Source organism: Crinia signifera, chromosome 4, assembly GCF_055691185.1.
Source record: "Crinia signifera chromosome 4, ASM5569118v1, whole genome shotgun sequence".
In the NCBI taxonomy this organism is placed as follows: Eukaryota; Metazoa; Chordata; class Amphibia; order Anura; family Myobatrachidae; genus Crinia; species Crinia signifera.
The window spans coordinates 310237334-310253591 of record NC_139220.1 but is presented as its reverse complement, the minus strand read 5'-3'; the positions used below and the strand labels follow the sequence as shown (position 1 = coordinate 310253591).

General features: G+C 42.3%; 1 protein-coding gene across 1 annotated transcript in view; it reads left to right on the top strand.

The window, feature by feature from the left end:
* Nucleotides 1-606: 606 nt before the first annotated feature.
* Nucleotides 607-16258, top strand: part of LOC146073333 (uncharacterized) — a 55596-nt gene continuing 39944 nt past the window's right edge. Inside the window, exons 1-3 of the mRNA XM_083180510.1 lie at nucleotides 607-793; nucleotides 1023-1088; nucleotides 13078-13152. Coding sequence (XP_083036636.1) covers nucleotides 607-793; nucleotides 1023-1088; nucleotides 13078-13152 — 328 coding nt within the window. The remainder of the gene's footprint in view (nucleotides 794-1022; nucleotides 1089-13077; nucleotides 13153-16258) is intronic.

Below are 16258 nucleotides of genomic sequence, written 5' to 3'. Positions count from 1 at the left end.
TACCTCCTTCAAGCGCTCCCTCAAAACCCACTTTTTTCGACTAGTCTATCCCTCCTCCTAACCTCTTTTGATCCTCCTATCCTGCCTCCGTTCCCCTCCGTTCCTACTTATCCTATTGTTTTTCGTTCGTCCACCCACCTATTTTTAGTATGTTAACTCTTATGAGTAGGGTCCTCCTGCCTCACGTACTCACCCTACCTCATTACCTCACCTGTCCTCCTGTCCTGTTCTTCCCTTCCTCTACTTCATCTTCAGTCTCCTCGACAATTTTGACACCTACTTTTGAACTGATGCTGATTTTATTTCTACCAGCTATACCCCTATTTATACTGTATTTTTCAACACACCCTGTACGTTACCTTGTAATTTGTTTTTTGTTTGCTATGTACGGCGCTGCGGACACTTTGCGGCGCCTTATAAATAAATGTACTACTACTACTATCTATCTGTCTGTCTGTCTGTCTGTCTAATCCTGGTTGCCAATGCATTGGTGAAAGACCAGACAGTATATATTATAAGGGGTGTAAACAAACTTCGATTTTACAGGTTTTTGATTCGATTTTGCTTATAGAAGCAAAATTGAATGGAAACTGAATGGATTTTAAGATGCTTTGGATCTGTATTCAATTCGATGCACGCTCCCGTTTCCTCTATATTGAAAAGCTTACTGATTACGGTGTTGCCTACAGAAGTGTGTGGAGCAGTGTTCGGCATAAGAGACATGGGAGACAACTGAAGTTAAATTTGCAGGTTGTGTTGGTGGTTTCCATGGCTGCAGATGCTGCCATGAATGGTCAGTTATTCACAACATCTCAGCTACCACAGGTGGCCAAAGGAATCAGGGGATGAGGAGCCAGGAAGTCTGTGTGATGTCACGATACCTGTGTATTTCCTGGAGATCCCAGTGGCTTTGCAGATATAAACTTGATAATGATTACTGTATACACATTTCCCATAGTTACTAATCATTGTATAATAAACATTTGTACTTGTCTCTGTTTACACATATTTCGATGTCTCAGATTTTACTGCAATAGAAGAGTCTTCAACTTTCTACACTGATCCGTCATCCAGCACTTCTCCAGGAGGTGAGACATTTATATCATATAGTATGATATAGTATAATAATAACAGTAATCTTACCTCATTACAGCTCTTAGGTACAGATGCCCTTAGGGTATGGGAAGGAGTTAACGACATAGGAAGAAGTTTCAAAACTCTATAATAGGTCGGACAGTGGGAATGGTGGGGAGGGCTGTAGTCTACTAAGGGGGAGGTGGGTACGAGGAAGTTAGGAAGGAATACAAATAAGTCCAGAGGAGAAATTCAACGCAATGTTAGGGATGCAAATAAAAATAAACATAAATTAAATGCCTACTGGCTAATACAAGAAGCTTAGCAGGTAAAATCGGGGAACTTGAAACTGTGGTCAGTAGGGATGATTATGACATTATTGGTATTACAGAAACATGGTGTAACGAGTCGCACAACTGGGCATTATGCATGGAAGGATATAGGGCCTTATTCTGGTTGGAGCGGCCGGGCCGTACGCGTACGTCCCGGGATTTTTTATGATCTGCGCATGCGTACATTCGCTAATGCGCAGGCGCGAACACTCCACAACGCTTACGGACGGGCCTCTACGTGCGAAAAAACCTATACGCGAGTGTACGGGCATTGGGGGCGGCATAGGGGCGTGAAGAGGGGAGCGGCCAAAATAATGAGGGAAAAAGGGCGTAAATATGGGCGTACACGGGGGTGTGCACCAAAAATGAGCGGTGCTACTACCGCACGATCGACTAAGGCACCGTTCATTTCGGACACAAAACAGGCGGCCGCCAACCGCCATCTCAAACCACCCCTACAGATACCGCATGCCAGCGTGCGCCTGGGTTTGCTAATTAACGCTGATTACTACTCAAACACATACACCTGAATGTAATAAGCAATGCTGCAGTCTATTAAGTCCAAACCATGATTTCACTACCTGCAAGCCACACACAGCACTCAAACACATTGGAAGCTTATCTTTCTATACTTCTCGACATTTAAAGGTTTGTTTAATTTAAGGTAAGAATCTTTTTAAGACCTGCTTATATATGCTAAGGTAGCTATTTGCTAAACAGTTACACACATTCACTACGTGCTTTCATAGACTTTACACAGTAGCACACTCAATCTACACAAGTCGACATGTGTCAACGTGTTCACTCTAATACAAACATAGGTTTTGTATTTATGATACAATAACATAAACCACATCTAACACCTACAAAGGATGTTTCAGCAATGTTTGAAGCCCATGCCCACTATTTTGCACACAATCTTTGTATAGTACCCAAAATACAGAACTGTACCACTATCTGATCTGCTATGAATTGGATTTGACTACACTCTGGATGTAAGATGCCACCAATCACATTATTGCACTCACATCTCTCTAACAAAGGATTCCTACATCTGCTTATGACACTGTAAAATCATATATATTTAAAAACTTATACATGTTTCTTCACAAGCAATTTTATCATGTTTGGCCGATTCACACATCTTTTTTTAGGGAGGACACATATGCATTCCTACACAAATGTACCTTTTGACCCTTGTTTGTCTGCCTCACCCACTCCATGAGGAAAGCATTGTTCTGGACCTGCTTTTACCTACTACTGTAGGAGCTACCTCACCTGCACACAAACTGCTTTCTCACCTATTAAGTTGCTCTGCACATGTGCTGACACAAACTAATTAGCAGGGAAAAGTTGGATAGGAACATGGGAATGACCATGGAGAGGGTTACACATAGGAAACTTCGACCACACTTCAACAAATGTTCAAAAATACCCTGGTCAGTAAGTACACATAAATCTAGTATTTGTTTCACACAAGAAATTACACATACAACAATTTTGTTTTAATTGGTAAAATAAATTTATTTGCTGTTCAGCATCACAGCTTAGTAGACACTTTCATGTCATAAATCAAATAAACAAATAAAATAGACACAAAAATAAAAAAAACAGCCAGAACAAGAGGTTGCATATCTCCAAACATGTGTTACCCTGCAAATGCAATGGTGAAAGAAATGGGGACACCAGAATACGTACTGCAACAACCAGGGTGAATACTAAGCAAGATACACACCACCAAAAATTTATCCTGCATTTGTAGAGGTCAAAATAAGAACTTTAATGCCCATGGCACGAAAATGGATAGATGGCCAACTCAGGAAGTGGATGTCCAGTGCAATTTAAACATTTGGGGTCCAACCACAGAGGAAGTGAACCAGGTCTCATTATTTGGGCCCTTTTCTCCCCCTTTTAGATGGGGCCTTGGGGACAGGGGCCTTTGGGTCAGATGGCTTGCGGCGTCTTCCCCTAGTGGACACAGGAGGGTCAGCAGAGGTGGAAGGTTGGGGAGCAGCTTGGGGTGGGGCAGCAGATGGGGGATTGTCCCTTAGGGACCTGGCGGTGGGCAGCAGCTCTGCAAGAATGTCATTCAGGCGGCTGAGGTGTTGGCCAATGTTTTGCATGCCAGCCGCCAGAGTGTCATTAATGCGGTTGAAGGCCTCACACTGCTGCCTGTTTGTGGCCTTCCAATCCTCCAAAAATTCCCCAATCTGCTGCTGACGGAGCGCAGCATCCACCCCTTGCTGCTCGATCCTCTCCAGCGTCACCATCATGCTCTCTTCCCATGTCTCCTGTGGCTGGGGCTGGGGGTGTCTTCTTGGTGGAGGCTGGACCACTTGCTCCACCTGTGGCTCTGCAGAGGAAGATGCTGCCGGTACATCCTGGGTTTCTGCTTCTGCTAGGATAATAATTGAAAACAATGTCACCATCACATACGCACTAAAAAATCTCTTTCAAAATACAATGTATTACTGTGACTTACCATCAAAAGCAGCATCAAAGACCTCCGCCGGGAGCTCACTGTCCATATTGGAGATCCCCCTGACCTCGGCCACATCAATGACGTCCAAGGCGTCCTGCTCCAGGGGGGTATACTCCAAAGTATCGGGCATAGGACCTCTCCCGGTGGACATGCTGTGGTTGTACCGGTCAGTCATCTTCCTCTTCAGTGTACTTTTGAAGTCGGTCCACCTACAAGTTTAAAAATACAAATATCACCATGAGATATGTGCACCACTGTGCTAGTGAACATCATGACTACGTTAAATTTCCTAGTGTGGGTGATCTTATGTTTTTTAGCCATATGTGTCCCACACACACATTAATGTCTCCATTAGGAGGCATTTCAGTGTCTCATCTCATTCATTAGGCCACTAAATGCACATACATAGATCACTATGCAGAAATGACATCATCCCTGGCCAAATTAGGCACCTCCACCTGTTGTGAAACTACACATTCCACCATAGCTTGACAGTGTGGTTATTATGGAGTCATTTAACTATGGGATGGCATACTGGGATGTGTAGTTTCTCACCAGCTACATGTGCACAGTTTGCTCATTCTTGTTTCAGTTGCATCATATGGAACATGTAAAGGTGGCCAAACACGTTACAATTATTGTATACAATATTGCATCTCATAGCATATCGGTTTTGCGATGAGATCAGATTAGATGAGATCTAGTACAAAAAGTATGTGCTGCACATACTTTTTGTACTCATCGCTAAACCGATATGCTATGAGATGCGATATTGTATACAATATTGTATACAATAATTGTAACGTGTATGGGCACCTTTACAACAACTCTTTCCAAAACACACTTTCTCTTGTCCCATCACATACTTCACATACTTCACATGAGCAGAACTGTGCCCATAACCTCACATCACACCAATGGTGCATGTTTCATATATCAATGTGGGTTATTAGACATGGTTGTGTTCACATGTGACATTGAAGTGTAGCACTATCTACAAACACACCTTTCTATTATTCTCAAAACATACATGTAACATATGTACACACATATGACATTATCAGGGGGACAAACACACTTGCCTTTTCTTCACCGATAGCCAATCTCTGACCACTGGTGACACCTGGTTCACTTCCTCTGTTATCTTGTCCCAAAGGTTTCTCCTTGCACTGGCACCCGGCTTCCTGATTGGCAATTCTATCCATTCACGTGCTCTGGGCACTAAAATTCTTAATTCTGCCTCTACAAATGCAGGGTTTCTCTTTTTGGAGGTGGTATCCTGCTCAGTCCTCACCCTAGATGTTGCAGCTCGTTTTCTGGTGGCCCCAGTTCTCTCACCATGCACCTGCTGGGTCACACCTGTTTGGAGAGATGCAACCTCTTGTTCTGGCTGGTTGCTTGGCCCTTGTGGAGCTGGTGGAGGTTGAACAGGGCCTGTTAGTGAGGGGCCCGCTTGGTCTGGCAGGCTACCTCTCTCTTGAGCCCTCCTTCTCCGCTCCTGTTCCCTCTTCTGTAACGCTTCAAGCAGGGATTCTGCTTGTGCTCTCTGCAGAGCGTCCTCAGCTGCGGAATCGTCTGAGTTAGACATGTTTGCAGCAATTCTGGCCTGCATCTGACTGAATATTTATATGTTAATCTCCCGCCATGAACAAGGGGGCGTATATTTTTTCCCGCAATGTACTTGCTAATTTACGCCGATATTTCCCGCCGATAATTGCCGCTTAAATTACGCAGGTCTCCACGCACCTGATCAATCACCTGTATATGCACATACACAGGTTATGGAGCATTGTGTTCTGCATCGTGAAATGTGTGCACCTGTCATTCCAATGATGAGTGTTGTCAGCTGGTATCTGTTGGAGTTCGTGTATGCTTTGTGAGTCACATTTCAAAACATCACGTTATAATGCTTTCCTTACATGTGTAATGAGTCTGAAATTGTCATACACCAACATGTTGCATTGGGCCCCTTTTAGCAGCGTATTTATTAGTAGACGCTTGCGTGTATTCTTTTATGCACACTGTATATACAGTACGTCTCTCCATGGAAATGGGTGTATTGTGCCCCTTTAAGCAGCGTATTTATAAGTAGACGGTTGCGTGTATTATTTTCCGCACACTGTATATACAGTTCCTCTCTACATTGAATGCATGCTGTTGGTTTTGGTCTGTGTATATCGGAACGGTCCGCGTAAGTTTCTATTCGCATCCAGTTTGTTAATGTAAGAAGGATTAATAAAGTCAATACCAAACAAACAATTTTTTAGACCAATCAGCAAGCACCAAAAGTGATATATGTACCTGCAATTATTAACTGCGCCATTGCCACTATGACTTCAACCAGGGCTAGGCCGTTTTCGACCCAGGAGCTGTTGGCCTTGGTTGAGGTCATGGACCGTCACCTGGGGCCCAGGGGCCCATATGTCTCAAATATGGACAAGCGGCGGGCGTATACTGCTGCCCGCCGCCTAATATACTCCACGACCGGCGTCCGCAGAAGCCTGGGGCAAGTTGAGCGGCGCTGGTCTGACCTGCGCCGGCGGCAGCCAGTGTTGCTATGCTCACTTCGCCGCCATATTGCCCGATGTAAGTTTTTATTACTAGTATGTCTGCGTTTTTTTGCAAATGTTTTCTGTACTTTTTATAAATATGTTCCTGAGTATGTGGGTGTATAGGGGGTGTATATGGGGTGTATATGGGTGTATATGGGGTGTATAGGGGGTGTATAGGGGGTGTATATGGGGTGTATATGGGTGTATATGGGGTGTATATGGGTGTATATGGGGTGTATAGGGGGTGTATAGGGGGTGTATATGGGTGTATATGGGTGTATATGGGGTGTATAGGGGGTGTATAGGGGGTGTATAGGGGGTGTATATGGGTGTATATGGGTGTATATGGGGTGTATAGGGGGTGTATAGGGGGTGTATATGGGGTGTATATGGGTGTATATGGGGTGTATAGGGGGTGTATATGGGTGTATAGGGGGTGTATATGGGTGTATATGGGGTGTATAGGGGGTGTATATGGGTGTATAGGGGGTGTATATGGGTGTATAGGGGGTGTATATGGGGTGTATAGGGGGTGTATATGGGTGTATAGGGGGGGTTAAGTAGTTGCTCAGTTTTTGGGTGTAGCATATCAATTAGTTTGCATGATAAATGTCTGAAATATAACAGCAATGATAATTTGGAAGGTTATGAGCATGACTAATGTGAATTTTTCTTTCCCCCTTTTTTATGAAACCCAATCTTCGATTTCTATGCCATCAACATGAACATTTCAGCACGGGCAAGAGCCCGCATAGAAGCCCGGGAGCAGGCAGCCCGGGACCAGGCAGCCCAGGAGCAGCCGGAAGAGGAGGAGGAAGAGGAGGAGGAGGAAGAGGAGGAGGAAGAAGAGGAGGAGGAAGAGGAGACAATGGGTCAAGCTGGGGCCCACACAATTTCCCTATCCCCTTCCCCCACCCCCTCCCCAACCCCCACACCCACCCCCTCCCCAATCCCCACCCCCTCCCCAACCCTTCACCCCCACCCCCTCCCCTACCCCCACCCACACCCCTACCCCCACCCCCTCCCCACCCCATTTCCAACCCCCCTACACCTCTCCACCACCCACCCCCAAACCTCTCCAATCCCCACTCACACCCACTACCAGCATCCAAATTCCAATCCCATCCCCCTTGCTCCTGACCCCCCCAACCACCGCACACCCAACCAGCGGCGACCAGGATGGCTCAAGTAGCCGTAAGTAAATAATGTGTCTAATGTTTACCTACACATTTCTACACATAAACAATCACAACAACCACATATGTGTATCCAACATCAACATTAGTTGCAACATATCACTGCAGGGCGACCATGAGGTGTGTCCTGTCCTTCTCCAGGAACAAGGGTCCCCTTGGTGGTTTTTTTGAGTGTGGCCATGCCTCACCCCTTGAATAATTGACATAACAGTACATCCAATGAGATATCCGACATTAGTGGTGTGGTAGTTATGTGGCTCCAGGTGTTGGGTAACTCCAGTTCCCAGCATGATGTGCAACATAAATGTAGAGATTGTTTTGTTAATAGTGTGTGAGGCCATGCGGATGCATGCTTTACAAACATAGCTGTGGTCCTATAATTTGTACAGCAATGTCCTAAATTTAAAATAGTAAGGAGTGCTTAAGCCACAACAATGTCATAACCCTTAAATAGCACAGCCTAATTGTGAGGTTAGAGGAGAGTCCCCCAAAACTAAAGTACCAATTGGGATACAGCATACATTCATCCAAGAAGGAGTAATTTAATTAATGTTATTTACTATGTACAGTATGTGTGTGTTAACATATTTTTTTTTAGTACTGTGTTTACAGCAGACCCATCTTCAATGTAGTTTAAAAATGTATGTGGCCTTCACACATAACTCACAACTTTTTATTATGTACAAATACAACAAACATTTGTGTATGTTATATATATATTTTTTTTTTTATCCCTTCACTACAGACACTGAACAGCAGCAGGAGGAGGTGGCAGCCCTTATTCGGGAGATATTCCTGACCCTTTTTTATTTGCAACTTCTTTTTGGCCTACTGGAGGCCCGCATTTAATTTATTTTTATCCCCCCCCCCTTATTATGTTTGTTATAAATAAAAGTTAATATTGTGTTATAAATTGCCTGTGTTTTTAATATTAAATATGTTAGAGGGCTTGTAAGGGTAGGTACATACAGATGTGTAATGTAAGTTATATTAGTAATTTGAGGTGAGGGGTAATGATTGATGTGTAAATGTGTGTGTTTTTGAGTAAAATAACACATAGTGAAAATGCATGAATGTTTAATGTTTTTCGATTAAAACATCACACATAACATCAGGGTAGGTATACATGTTACACATTTTGGACAAACTAATTATGGACATAATTTAGTACATATACAGAAACACCAACATAACTTGATTTAAAAGTAACAGCAATATGGGGACACATAGATAGTGATTAAAATGCCACATTAGAACATAACAAATATACATGTAATGAGGGTTAAAATGTTGTTTTATTAGGGTCTTTATTAAGGTAGACAATTGAGTTAATAGAAAACAATAATTGAATAACAAATAGATTAATTAATCAATTGTCAGAATTGTAGTTGAAAGGCAAGATTTGCAGGTCCATATATGTGAAGGGTATGCCAGCGTACACGGACGTACGCTCACTCTCACGAGCGGTGACATAAGCTGAGTTTTCCATTGAAAACAATAGGGACCCGTCCGTGCAAGCTGGCGTATGCTCAGATCTCCGCAAGAAGTCGGTGGGAAGACGGCCGAGAGACGTCCGTAAACGGCGGCGTACGCTCTGTTGTACGCCAGTTGTCGGAGTGCAAGGGCCGGCCCGTCCGTGTACGTTGGCGTACGCTCAATTGTACGCCACTCCCCTTTGACGTTATTTCTGGCCGTACGTATGCGGCTGAGTTGTGGGTGGACTTAACCCCAACGGCCGCGTACGGATAGCGTACGTTGTTTTGGAACGTACGCACGTTTGGCCGCTACGATCAGAATAAGGCCCATACACTCTACAGAAAAGACAGGGAAAATAGAAAGGGCGGGGGGGTGTGCCTATATGTAAAAAATAACTTAACATCGTGTGAGAAAGAAATAAGCACAGGTATAGAGGAAGATTACTCGCAGGCCGTGTGGGCAGAGATAACCGACAATAACAAAAACCTAATAACAGAATTTTAATAGGGGTATGCTATAGACCACCGAACATAAAGAAGGGGACGAGTCTCTTCTTTTAAACCAAATCAAACAATCATCAGATCAGGGTCAGGTATTAATTATGGGGGATTTTAATTTACCTGATATTGATTGGAAAAACGAAACATGTAAAACAGCAAGAAGCAATGGGTTCCTAAGCTTACTTAAAGACCAGTTTATTACACAAATGGTAGAAGCTCCAACTCGTAATAAGGCATTATTGGATTTGGTATTAACAAATAACATAGATTTAGTTTCATACACAAAAGTAATTGAACACCTAGGGAACAGTGACCACAATATGGTTTCACTGGAAATCAACTTCAGTAAATTACATCTTAAAGGATCGACAAAAATTCTAAATTTCAGAAAATCTAACTTTGAATTATTCAGAGAAGCCCTAAAAAGAATTGTGTGGGAAACAGTTTTTGAGGGGATAAATGCTGAGTAAATGTGGGATAATCTAAAAAATGTACTCAAATCATTAACTATTAAATATATTCCTAAAGTAACTAAGGGTAAATTCAATAAAAAAAAGCCACCATGGTTGGACAAAAAAGTTAGGTCAGCAATCAACAATAAAACAAGAGCATTTAAATTCTATAAAAATAACTTAAATGAGGAGGCGTTCACCAAATACAAAGAATCAAACAAAATTTGCAAAGGGGCAATCAAAGTAGCTAAAAGGGATTATGAAGAGCGCATAGCCACTGAAAGCAAAACTAACCCCAAGAAGTTTTTCAAATACATAAATAGTAAACGTATAATTAAGGACAACATAGGCCCACTAACCGATATCAATGGAAAAAGTTTTACGGAGGACAAGGGAAAAGCAAAACTGTTAAACTGTTCTTCTCATCAGTGTTTACTAAGGGAGAGCAGACTGTGGAACGCACACATACCACAAATGGGATGAACAAGCCGGACCTCAATATTGAATTTCCTACTAAGGAAATAATATTGAGGCTCAGCAAAATCAAAACAAATAAATCACCTCGGCCAGATGGGATTCATCCTAGGGTACTACTGGAATTAAGGGAGGAATTAGCTTCCCCTCTACATTATATATTTGCTAATTCACTATCATCAGGAAAGGTACCAAAAGGATTTTTAAGAGATGGTATCCAGGAATATTTAGACCTTCATAGTTTACTCAGTAATAACCAGCATGAGTTCGTGAAAAATCGTTCATGCCAAACTAATCTACTTGGTTTCTATGAAGAGGTTAGCAAAAACCTTGATAATGGAAATGCTGTAGATGTGATTTTCCTAGATTTTGCTAAAGCCTTCGAAACACAAGAAGTTGATAAATAAAATGGAGGACATGGGATTAGGGGCAAATATCTGTAGATGGGTAGGGAACTGGCTGTGTAATAGAGAACAAAGAGTGGTTGTGAACAGTGCCGTATCAAATATGATACCAGTGCTAAGTGGAGTGCCACAGGGTTCGGTTCTTGGGCCCATTTTGTTTAACATTTTTATTAACGATATTGGGATGGGGTTACTCAGCAATGTATCTATCTTTGCGGATGATACAAAACTGAGCAGAGTTATTAAATCATCAGAAGATGTCACCACGCTTCAAAATGATCTTGACAATCTAGAGTGGGCAAAAAAGTGGAAGATGAGGTTCAATGTGGACAAATGCAAGGCCATGCACCTTGGGAGACATAACCAGTGTCTTGTTATAACCTATGTGGGGATGAATTGGGTAATTCTGTACTCAAAAAGGATCTAGGAGTCCAAATAGAAAACAAACTGGGGTGTAGTGCTCAATGTAATATAGCAACAAAAAAGGCCAACAAAATTCTTGCATGTATTAAAAGGAAACTAGGGACCCAAAAGTAATGATGCCTCTGTACAAATCATTGGTTAGACCGCACCTCGAATACGCAGTGCAGTTCTGGGCCCCGCACTATAAAAAGGACATCATAGAATTAGAAAAAATCCAAAGAAGAGCAACAAAGCTTATTAGGGGAATGGAGAATTTAAGCCACAAGAAAAGATTAAACAATTTGGGACTATTTACACTAGAGAAAAGATGTTTAAGGGGGGATATGCTCAACATTTATAAATATATTAGGGGCCAATATAAGGAACTGTCAAACACCCTTTTTTCTACTAGAAAGGAATCTAGGACGCGAGGGCACGAGTTTAGATTAGAAGAAAAAAGATTTTGTTCATCTAGAAGAAAAAAATTCTTTACATTCAGAGCAGTCAAACTATGGAACTCTCTTCCTGGAGAAGTGGTGTCGGCAGACACTATAAATACGTTTACAATAAGGTTGGATAAACATTTATTGTTTAAAAACATCCATGGGTACGAATAAGTAACATAATCTGTCTTTAAAATATCAGAACATACTATACAACAAGGGATAAGCTACTATAAACATAGGTTGAACTAGATGGACGCAAGTCTTTATTCAGCCTCACCTACTATGTAACTATGGGCCTTATTTTGGTTCATTCTTTCTGACAAAATCCTTCTTAGATGGACAAAACCATGTGCACTGCAGGGGGGGCAGATGTAACATGTGCAGAGAGAATTAGATTTGGGTGGGGTTTTACTTCAAAGTGAGATCTATATTGCAGTGTAAAAATAAAGCAGTCAGTATTTTCCCTGCACAGAAACAAAATTACTCACCCAAATCTAATTCACTCTGCACATGTTACATCTGCCCCCCCTGCAGTGCACATGGTTTTGCCCATCTAAGAAGGATTTTGTCAGAAAGAATGAACCAAAATAAGGCCCTATGTAACTATATATAGTACTGGGATTGTACCTGAATATTCCACATCACCTACAGGTACCGAACCCACTCTATCTATCTGTCTGTCTGTCTGTCTGTCTATCTATCTATCTAATCCTGGTTGCCAATGCATTGGTGAAAGACCAGACAGTATATATTATAAGGGGTGTACACAAGCTTCGATTTGACAGGTTTTTGATTCAATTTTGCTTATAGAAGCAAAATTGAATGGAAACCGAATGGATTTTAAGATGCTTTGGATCTGTATTCAATTCAATGCACGCTCCCTTTTCCTCTATATTGAAAAACATACTGATTACGGTGTTGCCTACAGAAGTGTGTGGAGCAGTGGCCGGCATAAGAGACATGGGAGACAGCTGAAGTTAAATGTGCAGGTTGTGTTGGTAGTTTCCATGGCTACAGATGCTGCCATGAATGGTCGGTTATTCACAACATCTCAGCTACCACAGGTGGCCAAAGGAATCAGGGGATGAGGAGCCAGGAAGTCTGTGTGATGTCACAGGGACCCTTGGTTGTAGTTTCCTATTCCCTTCATGATTCCTGTGTATTTCCGGGAGATCCCGGCGGCTTTGCAGATATAAACTTGATAATGATTACTGTATACACATTTCCCAGAGTTAGTATACACTGGATAATAAACATTTGTACTTGTCTCTGTTTGCACAAATTTAGATGTCTCAGATTTTACTACAATAGAAGAGTCTTCAACTTTCTACACTGATCCGTCATACAGCACTTCTCCAGGAGGTGAGACATTTATATCATATAGTACTGGGATTGTACCTCAATATTCCACATCACATACAGGTACTGAACACACTCTATCTATCTGTCTATCTGTCTGTCTGTCTGTCTGTCTATCTCTCTATCAATCTATCTATCTATTGGCAGTGGCCGCACGCATCTGGCGTATACACGAGTAGAAATGTGGCTGTGCATGCACATATGCAAAACATTGGTCCCCGTGCGAACGAGCGCTGGCTGCAAAAAGACCAGAATAAGGTCCAATAAGTGCACGTAACCTAAACTCCTGTTCCCTACATTGTAGCTTGTAAGCATGTGGTTTACCTGTGCCTGTTATATATGTGTTTATTATTTTCTTTGACTGTCACTGCTTTTATGTTTTTTGACAAATTTTTATGCACAGTACAGTGGGAGAAGGCTGCAGCTTCGTAGCTTTTTAGGGCGTACGAGATAATTGCGGGGCACCTACCCTCTAATTATTGATGAGTTAGTCCCATGGGGATGGGGAACGGAACATGCTTCGAGGGGGTTTGGTAAGTCCCTACGATGTGCAAATAGGTCATTAAGTAAGGAAGTAGGGGCATAGTTGCCTCCCCTCCTGCATTCTGCTGGAGACTCCCTGACATAGCAGCAATCTCCCTCTCTCCCTCATTAGTCTAGCAATCTCCCTCATGTCACCTAGTCCACATTACACTGTTACATCATAGTTCACTCCCCTCCTGCATTCTGCAGGAGATTCCCTGACATAGCAGCAATCTCCCTCTCTCCCTCATTAGTCTAGCAATCTCCCTCATGTCACCTAGTCCACATTACACTGTTACATCATAGTTCACTCCCCTCCTGCATTCTGCAGGAGATTCCCTGACATAGCAGTAATCTCCCTCTTTCCCTCATTAGTCTAGCAATCTCCCTCATGTCACCTAGCCCACATTAGACTGTTACATTTTTTTGGGGAAAAAGGAACAAGAGATAGATACATTTACATTGAATCATCAGCACCATTTCCCAGCACTTTATCAAGTATGGTAATTCTTACTAACTGCTTTGGGCTCATCTACATTTGGATATAAGTAATTTTAAAAGATTCCTCTCAGATGTAGCAGTACACACCCACGCTTCTAGGTGCCACGTTCACAATCTCTTTTCACAATCTCTCCATATATGGAACTATACACGCCCTTTGGGTGGAGCATGACAAGGCCCCTCAGTGGGGCGCTGTGCAAAAGTCTATTACCAACTATAATCTCCCTGAAACTAGTTTTCAAAAGTAGGCAAGTACTGTATGAGGAGGGGTGCCAACAGAGGCGTAACTAGATATTCGTAGGCCCCATAGCAAAAGTTTGTAAGGGCCCCCTATTTAGCAACTGATGGTGATAAATGTATGTAACACATATTACTTACACAGCAAAAATGGGCCCCCTTCAGCTCTGGGCCCTATAGCAGCTGCACCCCTTGCACCTATGGTAGTTACGCCCTTGGGTGCCAAGTCATCCCTCTGGCATGGCTCAAGAGACAAAGCTAGATCGAAGCTTACAGCGACTCCTGGCCACATTTAAGCCAAGCAGTTATGGTGTGCGTGGTTATTATTTCTTAGGTTAAGCTGTTCAATAAGAAGGTTTAGCATTCATTTCTGGTTATAGCTTATATTTGTATGTTTAGGTTATCTAAGGGTTAAAGGTTAATTCAGTGGTGTAAGTTGAGATGAGGCGCCCGGAGGCAGTATAGATAGTGGTGCCCCCCACCCCAAACTATTTGTAGCTACCATATACGTTATCTAATAATAAAAAAATATTTATAAGGTTTACATACCCTAGCAGAATTTGTGATTTTATACCCATTTGTCAGAGAATCTGAATGATAACTCACAAACTTTTCTTTCACTCATGGTTAGTGGTTGTGTGAAGCCATTTATTGTCAAACAACTGTGTTTACTCTTTTTAAGTCATAATGACAGAAACTACCCAAATGACCCTTATCAAAAGTTTACATACTCTGGAGATTTTGGCCTGATAACATGCACACAAGTTGACACAAAATGGGTTTGAATGGCTACTAAAGGTAACCATCCTCACCTGTGATCTGTTATCTTGTAATCAGTGTGTGTATATATAAAAGGTGAGTTTCTGGTCTCCTGAAAGACCCTTGCATCTTTCATCCAGTGCTGCACTGACGTGTCTGGATTCTGAGTCATGGGGAAAGCAAAAGAATTGTCAAATGATCTGCGGGAAAAGGTAATTGAACTGTATAAAACAGGAAATGGATAAAAAAAAATATCCAAGCAATTGAGAATACCAATCAGCAGTGTTCAAACGCTAATTAAGTATTGGAAAATGAGGGATTCTGTGGATACCAAATCACGGTCAGGTAGACCAACAAAAATTTCAGCCACAGCTGAAAGTAAAATTGTTCGGGATGCAAAGAAAAATCCACAAATAACTTCAGCTGAAATACAGGACTCTGAAAAAAAGTGGTGTGGTTGTTTCAAGATGCACAATAAGGAGGCATTTGAAGAAAAATGGGCTGCATGATCAAGACACCAGGAGAAGACCATTACTACGCAAATGCTAAAAAGCATTCCGCTTACAATACTCCAAACAGCACAGAGACAAGCGTCAAAACTTCTGGAACAAAGTCATTTTGAGTGATGAGACCAAAATTCAACTTTTTAGCCACAACCATAAACGTTACATTTAGAGAAGAGTCAATAAGGCCTATGATGAAAGGTACACCATTCCTACTGTGAAACACGGAGGTGGATCGCTGATGTTTTGGGGACGGGTGAGCTACAAAGGCACTGGAAACCTGGTCAAAATTGATGGCAAGATGAATGCAGCATGTTATCAGAAAATACTGGAGGAAAATTTGCACTCATCAGCCCGGAAGCTGTGCATGGGACGTTCCAACATGACAATGATCCAAAACACAAGGCCAAGTCGACTTGTCATTGGCTACAGCAGAATAAAGTGAAGGTTCTGGAGTGGCCATCTCAGTCTCCTGACCTCAATATCATTGAGCCACTCTGGGGAGATCTCAAACGTGCAGTTCATGCAAGACAGCCCAAAAATTTACAGGAACTGGAGGCTGTTTGCCAAGAAGCATGGGCAGCTTT